At 40.5% G+C, this 11291-nt stretch overlaps 1 protein-coding gene and 1 non-coding gene across 2 annotated transcripts; one reads left to right on the top strand and one right to left on the bottom strand.

Annotated features, from left to right (window-relative positions):
* Positions 1–209: 209 nt before the first annotated feature.
* pomp (proteasome maturation protein) lies at positions 210–2969 on the bottom strand. The gene is made up of 6 exons (XM_061093791.1): positions 2909–2969; positions 2516–2613; positions 1661–1721; positions 795–896; positions 611–704; positions 210–510 (listed from the first exon to the last, which is right to left on the bottom strand). The coding sequence occupies exons 1-6, from the start codon at positions 2909–2911 to the stop codon at positions 440–442; spliced, it is 429 nt and encodes a 142-aa protein (XP_060949774.1). The 5' UTR covers positions 2912–2969; the 3' UTR covers positions 210–439.
* A 221-nt stretch (positions 2970–3190) lies between these two features.
* trnac-gca (transfer RNA cysteine (anticodon GCA)) lies at positions 3191–3262 on the top strand. The gene has a single exon. It is a non-coding gene; the product is annotated as a tRNA-Cys (tRNA).
* Positions 3263–11291: the final 8029 nt, after the last annotated feature.

Here is an 11291-nt window from a genome sequence, read left to right as displayed (position 1 = left end):
TGCTACTGTTTTCCCCTGAGACTCCAACTAAAGTTGTTTGTGGACACAAACACTTCACCCACACCTCCATCTGCATAGGGTGAGTAAATAATGAGTGCATTTTCATTTCTGGGTGAACTACCTCTTTAAAGACAAAGAATATGATCTGAGCCCCAACGAGTTCCACCACAACACTTAAATCATTTGCCAAAAGAGACCAAAGCGAGAGGAAGAGTTACGAAGTTTATTAGAAATAACAGGTTGGAATCATACAAAAGCAGCACTGAATGTGTCTGATCATGAAATCTTCAGATATATGCCCCCACGCCTCCCACACCCTCATTTATCCCCTGTCCTTCCCAGATGGTGACAGTTCCACAGAGCCTGAGTTGGTGACTTGTTGTTTATGAACCAATAAAACAAATAATGAACTACATGTGTGTGTATGTGTGGATCTGTTTCACATTAACATTCCCAGTTTGTATTCCACCATCATGTGAGGCTCTCCCATCATTTCACTCTGGCCTGGATCTGAAAGGTGACAGACACACAAACAGAGGGTAAAGGTTAGAATTCACCCTCAGAGACATCACTGTGGTCAGGGACAGTGCAGACATGATGAGGTTCTGACCGCCGAGGATGTCCTCGAAGCCGATGGACTCGTCGGTGCCTCGCAGCGTATCTAGAGCCAGGTTTGAGCTCTGTAAGAACGGCAGGCGCTGGATCTGGAAGGAGGAAAGAAGGAGAGACATGATGACATAGGGCCAGGCTTGATGAATAAACACAAGAGCAGGAAGAGGAGTAAAAAGCAGTACCTGTCTGGCTGCCCTGTACTCCATCTGCAGTTTGAGTGGAGCATGAAGACCCTGGATGTTTCTCAGAGTCGAGAAATTCATCTTGTCCTGGTTCAGCTGGAACTGCACAGGACAGAAACACAGCTTTCAGCAACCATCCACTCGATTAATATCCTTACATTAGGTCCACTGAGAGCTGGGGGTACTGATTGGCAATTTCACGAACTTGTGTTGCATCTGTGAAAAGCCACGTAAATGAATACACATGTTTTCTTGATATAGATGGCTTTTGCTTGAGAACGAGCCGTTCTTTCAGAAATGTTTGTAAAGGCACACGGCATGGCTAGGTGCTTGATTCTATACACTTGTGGCAATGGGACTGAATGAAACACCTGAATTCAATGATTAAGAGGTGTGTCCCAATACTTTCGTCCACATAGTGTACTTCCAATCTGGCTAACACTACAGCACCGAAAATAACTTATTCTTTATCTCTCAAAAAAAGCAGTACTTGTGAGTGGCAGTACAGCACAACTGTGGTTTTGGAGCAGGAAAAAAAACCTGCAGCATTATCTTATACTTGAAAGACTGCTGAATCAGAGGCCTGTATGTTGCTGGTATGGGAAAATCCCTGATTACAGTACTATGAAGACATATTTCAGTGTTCAACGGACTCTTGAACTGGATGCTACTCTTACCATTGTCATTACTATTTAAAGCCCAGAATCTCAAGGGGTGTTTATCGAAGTTCAGGGCAGCTGGGGCAGGTAGAAGGTGAGCATGTCACTGACCTCACTGCACTTATAGACATTAACATTATGGTCCCAGTGTGTGCATCAAAGCCACAATTAGAGTTCATTCATTCCACACAGCTCAGAATGACTCACGTTCTTTTCGGACAGCTCCAGTGGGTGGCTGGGCAGGAGCTCATTCTTTACGCTGGTAAATCTGCTCAGACACAGGAGAACAAAAATCAGGTACCACGTAGGTTTGATGTGCTTCAGAAATATTATGGGATGAAAAACTCAACATATTTGAGGTGTAATACTTCATCATTAACACTGGATGTAAGTGTTACAAAAAAGATGTATCCCTTTAACATAGGAGCTCTGATCCATTTAATCATTGTGTGTGTGTGCACAGGTCTTATATAGAGTTATTATCAAATCAAACATCTAACGTAACCTATATCAAAACATCACATTTTTTGTATTTTTGCTAAATAATCATGTCTTGCTTTATTGTTAAAAGATTGGCACATAATGTACGTGACACAATAACAAAAAATCAAACATAACAAATAAGCTGTTACTGATGAGAAACCCAGTAAATGTGGTTATTGGGGAATTTGACAGAAAATATGCATACACAATTGACAAGGGACACACATATATACATTTGTAAATATAAATTGAACCTGTTATATTTCTATTGAGGCAAATTATACTGGGATCATAGTTATTTTGTATTTTATATTGCCAGACCTATTCTAAATGAACTCAAACATACAGAATCTGTGTGTTAGCTACAGATTACATTTATAAATCAAAAGCATATTAAAAGTATGTGCACACTGAAAGTCAAAGATATATTGACATGTATCTGTGTCAGTTTAACCAGCTGTACAATCAGACACGTGACTGTGCAGTCCACGATGGGACTTGCGATGAATTACACATTATTGTATTTATATATTTGAACTTATTCGTGTCCAGATTAATTCATTAATGTTTCAGGCTCACCCGCTCCGCAGAGAGTCCTGGATTCCATACTGTCCCTGTGGATGGAGGCCTACCACCGGGACACTGTCCTTCAGCTGAGATCGGAGTCCTCGGGTGTTCTGTCAGATACAAACACAGACAGACATGATTGACAGAAATACAAACACACACTCACATTACCACAACACCACACACACGCGCCATGAGTCTGACCGACTCCCAGCGGAGCTAGCTAGCTAGCATTAGCTGCAGTGACTAATCAAATCCAGCGCTAACATCCTCCGCTGACGCAGACAAAGAGCCGGAGCACTGAGATAAAAAAAACAACATCCACAGAAACCCGCAGGAGTTTGAGCTACACGCTCAGGTTGGTTTCAGAAAAGAGGAAAAGTACAATATGTGTAGCATCATTACCATTGTGATTCAGTCTCTTCCACTTTCTGTTCAATCCGCTGTGGCTTCCGGTAGAGTCGCGTCTCAAGTGCGACACTTCCGCTCTCAGCCTTTAGTGCTTTAATGTGTGTGCGTGTGTGTGCGTGTGTAGAACCGTGTTCCTGTGACATAACTGGGATCACGGTCACTAACACAGAGGTGCATGTGTGTGTAGTTTCCCTAAACACAAATTATAATACATCAGATACAGACATGAATGGGTATAATCTTTATATAGATGAAGATTCGCATCGTATAACAAGTGGGGGTATAGCTCAGTGGTAGAGCATTTGACTGCAGATCAAGAGGTCCCCGGTTCAAATCCGGGTGCCCCCTTCTTTTGACATGATTTCTCTAAATATTCATCTTTTAACGAATTGATGTAGATAATCCTACATTCACTTTAAAATATGATTAGACTCGTCAGGATGTGATGGATCCCGATAGATACAATAGGATATCTGGCACAAGTTACATCTTATGATCCTGAGACTTCAATCACCTCAGTCAGCCTCAGTCATTCTAGTTTCAGCTCAAGGATAATTACATTGAACAGGAATCACGTGACAACAGTTTTAAGCCTCATTAAAGAGCCTGAATATTTTTGTCAACAAAAGATTTCAGTCTTAAAAAAAAAAACAATCTGTACTTTAATAATAATACATTTATTTCCATCACACTGCTCAAAGCAATGTAAAAATGCATACAAATATAAACTCAGTTATAGAATAAATTATCTGTTCTGTTCTGCACGATAGGGTTTTGTGAGCTGTAAAGAGTTTTGTTCATAGCAAAATCTCCTATTACTGAGTCACAATTGTAAACAAACATTTTTAGAATAATTTGTACTGTTACTTGTTGTATATACGTGCAAGTGATGAATCAGAGTAATAATTCCATCAACTTTCTAAAATGTCTTTCCCATTTATCATCTCATTTGATGTGTGTTTAGTGTGTGTATGTATGTATGTGTGTGTGTGTGTGTGTGTGTGTGTGTGTGTGTGTGTGTGTGTGTGTGTGTGTGTGTGTGTGTGTGTGTGTGTGTACGTGTGTATGTGTGTATCTATCTGTATAGGTTGTTTAGATACATTTTCATATGATGCAGGTCACTGCAGGTCACCATGGCAACCCCCCGCCCCTCCTGCTTCCTATCGCTTACCGTCATCACTTAACCGTCAGTTTTCAGTCAGTTCTCGTCTAACTCCTCGGCTGGTTGCACCTGGACTCTGATCTCTCACCTGAACTCGTTTCTTTCACCGGAACTCGTTTCTTTGGGTTTGACTTGAAGACAACTACGATTTATTTGAACTCTGGCCTTTCACCTGAACTCGTTTCTTTGGATTTTTGAAGACAACTACGATTTATTTGAACTCTGGTCTTTCACCTGAACTCGTTTCTTTCACCTGCACTTGTGTCTTTCACCTGAACCCGTTTCTTTGGATTTGCTTTGAAGACAACTACGATTTATTTGAATCGATATGATCCCAAAACAAAAGAAAAGCGTGGAATTAACTTCCAAGCCAGCTCCTCTTGTGCTCGGAGAGAAGAGGAAGACAGAGGAAGAGGCTCCAGCGGCCTCTGAAGAAGCTGTGAGGAAGGAGCAGGTCCGGCCTGAGGAGTCCGTCAGCTGTGTCACTGAAAACTTTCAAGCTTTCATGACGGCTCTGAGTCAGGAGGAGCTGGACGGTGAGGAGAGCCTGCAGGAAGCGGTGGAGATCGTGTTCGAGAGGGCCGTGCAGAGACCAGACTCTGCTGCAGTCTTCGCCGAGCTGTGTCAGCGCCTCTCAACAGTAAGTGATGCATCTATGACTGGAAGCTATAATCCTGTTTCTTACTTAGTTGAGAAGTTTATCTTTCTTTGCAGGTTGTAACATTCATTTAACACTTTGATAAACAAGCTATGCAACCCCATCTAATGCACAACGTGGGTCATATCTTTGAGATAAATGCATTTTATCGTTTAATATTCTAGGTGTTCATTATATATCCTGTTTTTGATTACCAGATATATGAATCTTTATTTTTTCTTTATTACTTTACAAACAAATATGAATTTTGCATTGGACATATTATTCTTTATCACTAGTAATGGATTATGAAGAAACTCTTAATAAGAATTTACATTTGTTCATAAGGTAAGAAAGGTAAAAAGAAAATAATGATTTCTGTTAATCAAAAAAACAAGATAACTAATGAATATCTGGAATATTAAATGAAGAAATAAATGAAATTCAGAGATATAGCAAAGAAACATTCATGCCATGCATTAAATAACATAGGAAATAAAAACAGGTCATTTTTGACCCATATTGTGAATTAGAAGGGTATCGATACAGAAGTATTTTTTTTCAAACAGTAAGAAAGGAAAAATTAAAATAAGGATTTGTGATGATCAAAGACAACTTAATTGAGGAATACCTGAAATACTGAATGAATCAAAATTAATTGTCCCTTTGGTTAATCAAATAATACGTTCATTTAGAGTTGAGGATAAAAATCAGCACACACTGATCACTGTTGACTGCATTTGGTGTTTGCTTTATAAAGTGATTCTTTACACATAAATAATCACAATGTTTTCCTAAGTATGTGAGTTGCATTTGTGTTAATATTTCCTTATGGTTTTCTTCACTTCAGGTGGAATTCCAATCCTTGTCCGACTTGTCAGCCAGCGTCTCCTTCAGGTCTCTGCTGGTCAAACACTGCCAGGCGGAGTTCAGGAAGAACTTTGACAGGGAGGACATTTCTCAGAAGGGGGTGTCCTGCCTAGAGCCAGTCACGGACGTGAGGGTGAAGGATCGGCTGAGGGAAGAGAGAAACAACGCCAGACCCTCCTGTCGCTCCCTCAATACCATCAGGTTTATTGGGGAGCTGTTCCTATCAAAGGTTCTGGCTGAGAAAGCAATGCACAGCTGCATCAGGAGGCTGCTGCAGAACGGAGACGGTCCGTCTCTCGAGAGCCTCTGTGAGCTCCTCAAGCTCATCCAGCAGGACCTGGAGGTGGTCACGTCCAGGGAGGTGATGGACTCCTATTACAACCAGCTGGAGTTCATTGCAGAGGAAGGGAAGAGGTCACCAAGGCTCTCCCTTTTGTTGAAGGACACAGTGGACGCAAGGAAGAGATCAGGCTCCACTCCCCACAGGGAGGCTGTTGTGTTCTGTGAGACTTCCGCCTCCTAAAAGAAGCCATGGAACCGACTTGATCGGAGGGGCGAGAAGAGGAGACGCGTTCCATCCAAGCCCGTGGTACTTCTCCATGCTGCCGCCTACAAGGATCAGCCGCAGGTGGACATCACCTTTGGCTTTCCATCCTGCCAGAGGACCGAGGAGACAGAGGAGGAAGCTCCAGCGGCCTCTGAAGAAGCTGTGAGGAAGGAGCAGGTCCGGCCTGAGGAGTCCGTCAGCTGTGTCACTGAAAACTTTCAAGCTTTCATGACGGGGCTGAGTCAAGAAGGAAATAAGGAAATAAATGAGTTAATGTGAAAGTAAGACATCACACAAAGACATTTCATTTGGTTTTTATTCCAGCAAAAAGACGTTTTTAAGTGTTTTTATCGGGAAACTGAAAAGTACTGAAGAAACACCACTGTCCAGATTTTATTAATAATTATGAGTGTCTGATCTTATGAAAATGTGTAAAATATCAAATGAGAGATGAGATATTTTCAAAACTTTTACATCATGTTTCTGATCCTCACCGGCTCAGGTGAACCGTTCCTTCAGTCAGAGGCTTGTAAAGTTTGCACCTCGTCTTCATCCATCCACACTGTAAACTCAACATGTGTCACTTTAACCCTGTACAGACTTTGGAGCACGCCGTTATTGTAAAGTTGTATTGTATGCCACTGTACATGTGAATGTAAATACACTTTTTCTATTCTAATTAAAGGATATGACGTGATATTACACAGAGTTTGATTTTGGTTTGTGATGTCTTATCGCCGTAATATGTGCTTCTGAGAAACTGCTGCATCCAGTAATTATGAAGGAAGAGAAGGAAATATAACAAATCCTGATAACAGACTGATATTCATACATTTTCTGATTGTGCAGCTCCAAGTTGAATCTGATCATGTTGTCCTCTTCATTTGTTTACATGAGAACTAAATAGAGGTTTTATTTAAGATGATATAACACATTTAAACTCTAACTTTACAAATTTCTCAAGTTGAAAGCCAGAAAATAAAGTTATTTTCATGCTTTAACTCTTTATATAAAACTTCTATCCACTTTATAAATGATTTGTTCTGTTGTGCACGATAGGGGTTTGTGAGCTGTGAAGAGTTTTGTGCATAACGAAATCTCCTATTACTGAGTCACAATTGTAAACAAACATTTTGAGAATTTGTACTGTTTCTTGTTGCGTACGAGTGATGAATCAGAGTAATAATTCCATCAACTTTCTAAACTGTCTTTCCCATTTAGCATCTCAGTTGATGGAGACTCAGAATCAAATCAATACTTTCTTTTATTTGTGTAGTCCATATTCACAAATCACAATTTGCCTCATAGGGCTCAACAAATAGTACAAGGAGCGACACCCTCTGCCTTGTTACAGCAGCAAAGGACAGTCAGAAATAGACTGCAGAAAAGTAATAATAAGTGAACATGTAATACTTTCTACTAATGCAATGAAATAATAAAAACAATTTCAAACAAGATGACTCCACATGGTGAGGAACTGTCTGAACCAGAAAGAAACCAGAATTCATAAAGATGGACAGTGTACAAGAGCATCAGTAAACTACTGAGCATGAGCTGGTTCACAGTTTCAGTTAGGAGGTAAAGAAAGAGCCACACTAACAACAGAAGGTGCAGTGGTCATCCTCACACAATCACTATTTACATAATCTATGTCACAGAGGGGCCCTGATGGCATCTTTAGTTTTCAGACTGGCCTTTGGAACAGCCAGCAGTGATCCACCTGAGGATATAAGGCTGCGAACAGGCACATAGGGGGACAACATTTCTGTGATGTAGCTTGAGGCCAGGCTCCAGCGTGCTTTAAATGTGATCAGAGAAATCTTAAAATCAATTCTAGAACCAACAGGGAGCAAATGAAGAGAAGCAGGGCTGCTGTGTTATTGTTGTAGGCAGGAGAGTGGAGGGAGTTACAGAAAACAACAGTAAATACACAATAGAGCCAATTGCACAAACGTACAATAACCTCAAATACATAACAAATACAAAAGAACACATTACCTCATGTCCTCTTTATTTCCTTTGTCAATAATTCAATCTACCAAATCACAGGTGGTGGCACATTAGATTACCTAGCAATAAGCCACAATAAAATATGATGCCTTCAAAATAAAACCTAAGTTGTCAAGGTTGTCAAAGACAACTGTATAGTTCAAGAGACATTCTCAGAAAAACACGATCTACAGATGACAAGATATTTGACCACAAACTTGTTCATGATGGCAGCGTCTCTCTCTGGCCTCGGGAAACCAGAATATAATAGAGCAGGTATGCTTTTATTCTGAAGGTGGACTTCAATTGAAAATGATTCATTCCTCCCTCCAGGAAGCAAACAAAGATTATGCTTGTAAAAGTTTTTGATACAAAGCTTAGAAAATGTAAGATTTATAACAGTGACCAGACCAGCACATAGGCTCATAACAGTTTTAACAGCTACAGGTGCATGTATCAGGTAAACAGAGAATTTCCTCAGCTGCACATGTTCACAGTGCGATGGTTCCTGGAATAAAACGAAACACCTCTTTGTTTGTTTTACAGACTGTTGATCTGAACCTCAGTCCTGTTGCCTGAACAGGTGAACAGAACTGTTCTGCTTGTCGGCCATTGGAGGGAGCTGTTTACCAAGCAGCTCCTTCTGCTTTCCATCACTCACACAGTTCACAGTAACAATGCAGGGGACACAGACACACACACACACACACACACACACACACACACACACACACACACACACACACACACACACACACACACACACACACTTTACACATAACTTTAAACTGTTTGTCATTATGAGGCTGAAAGTGTGAGGCTGCAGCCTAAACATCCAACAACCATTGTCATAAATGTTATATCTGTTTTGATCAATTTTATATTTATGGTTAATATTTCTAATGTATAAGAAAATAATAACTGCTGGGAGGCATGTTAGCACTGTTGCCTCAGAGCAAAAAGATTCCGGATTGGTTGCCACAGTGATTCATATTCTAAAGGAAATAAACTTCAAAGGTAAAACAAAGCTTAGGTCAGTTCAGGCCAAAGTCCAGTTTCTTTTGACCAAACAACTGAATTAGCCCAGTTACATTGGAATCCAGTCCCAGTCAGACAACGAGGAAGACATTCATATTTTATATGCAACTGAGTCTAAAGCAACACATGCTGTCTTCTAATCGTAGTGTTTCATCTCAATTATATGAATTGTTGTTTTCTTTACCCAAGTCTGAGCCGTTCATATTTAAATACTTTATGTTTACATTGGGAGTGGGTCCTCTCTACAGAGGGAGCAGTGTTTTTTGCAGTAGTCCAGACAGGACAAACTAAACACCTTTAAAGTTTTTGTGATAACTGAAGGCTACCACAGGTTCACTTTTGTGTTTGGAAGGCGAGGCTGGGGTGAAGGGTATTCAGCTGCAACATGCACCTTCACCACTAGATGTCACTCAAATTCTACACCCTGAGCCTTTAAGGAGAAAGTTACAAGTTAAAGATTAAACATTCTCTGTAAAAATGTCTCAGTTCCTTTGTGTTTCTTGCTGGATATATATATATATATATATAAATATATATATGGTTTGCAGAGAACAGAGGCCCATGTCCTGTTTGATTAAAAACCAGGAAACTTACAGATATGAATATAGACAGAATGTCCATTATGCAAATGCCAACCATGTATTTTCCTCACCAGAGCCTGAGGGTATGTAGCATAACTCAATTCATGTTTATTCAAAGCAGAGGTCTCCCTCGTATTTCAGACATGTTTGTTTTCTCGGGCTGGTGGTGGTGGGGGTTAGGGGTTTTTTGGTTGCTCCATCTTTTTGAGTCCTAACAAGGAGACGTTTTTACATCAGACTGGTTCCCATCATCGGAACATGCAGGGGGAAATCTTTTAGCAACTCATTCTCCTACAAAATATGGCCCCCTGGTGTAACACTGAAATGTGTGATGCTCAGAGAGGAGAGAAAAGTCACAGCCACGTACTCAACATTTCTAGACGAGGGCTCTAGATTAGTTTTTTGTTAAAATGGAGTTGGTTTAGGATTTTGTCTGGGATGTGTGATAATGAGAAAAACAGCTCAGCTCTGATCTGTCGATTTAGTATTTCAATGAGCTTAGAGTTCGGCCGCCAAGTCAACAGAAGGCCTGATCGCAAACATCTAGTACAGACAGAGTGGAGAGAGGTTGGTAAGGGAAACTAACTTTTGTGTGTGATCAGTAAGAACTGTTGACTCAATATCATTATATTAAATTGATATTAATTGTGTTAATATAGCGTATTAATTTGAGCAAAGTGAATTTCTTTGTGTGTCACCAACTGAAGTGATATTTTAACCCATCCATCCATCCATCCATCCATCCATCCATCCATCCATCCATCCATCCATCCATCCATCCATCCATCCATCCATCCATCCATCCATCCATCCATCCATCCATCCATCCATCCATCCATCCATCCATCCATCCATCCATCCCTTCACCCAGTCATCCACCCCTCTGTCCATCCAATCACCCAACCACCCATCCACAAATCGTCACTGCAGATTTTAATATGTGTCTTGCTAGGACACAAATGTCATATCCATACCATTACCACTAGTATTTGCATTTTCATATCAGCCGTTCACTTCAACCTGATGTGCCAGAGTCAGAGTCTATGTGTCTGTGAATGATTCTTCTCCTACCTCCTCATTAGCTTCATTCTGTCGCTGTGTAGTTTCCTTCTTTGCTCACATAATGATTATTCTTGGAACCAGTAGAGTCAGGTTGATTTCCTCCCTAACATAGAACCATCAACCCTCATCAGTATGGAAATGAAAAAAGCACACCATCACTTTATGGAGTTCACACAATCAAAGAAAGGTCTGAATTTTTTCAAACTTTCAAAGAAGAAAATTGTTTACAAGCTTAAAAACAAACATCAATGGGAGTTTTTCTAATTAAATTAAAAAAAAATGAATTTCATTTTTGATCAAGCTTAACTCATTTGAACGTCACCATCCATCCTTCCATATCTTCCACTTATACAGGCACGAGTCGTGGAGGTTGTCGATCAAGTGGGCTATTCTAGACCTCCTGACACATTCCCATGCCATATGGGAAAGTTAGTCCCTTGAGTGAGTATTGCGTTTCTCCCGGGTCTCCTCCAGGTTGGACCCTTTCATCT

Source organism: Limanda limanda, chromosome 20 (genome assembly GCF_963576545.1).
Source record: "Limanda limanda chromosome 20, fLimLim1.1, whole genome shotgun sequence".
Classification (NCBI taxonomy): Eukaryota; Metazoa; Chordata; class Actinopteri; order Pleuronectiformes; family Pleuronectidae; genus Limanda; species Limanda limanda.
This window is presented reverse-complemented; position numbering and strand designations above follow the sequence as displayed.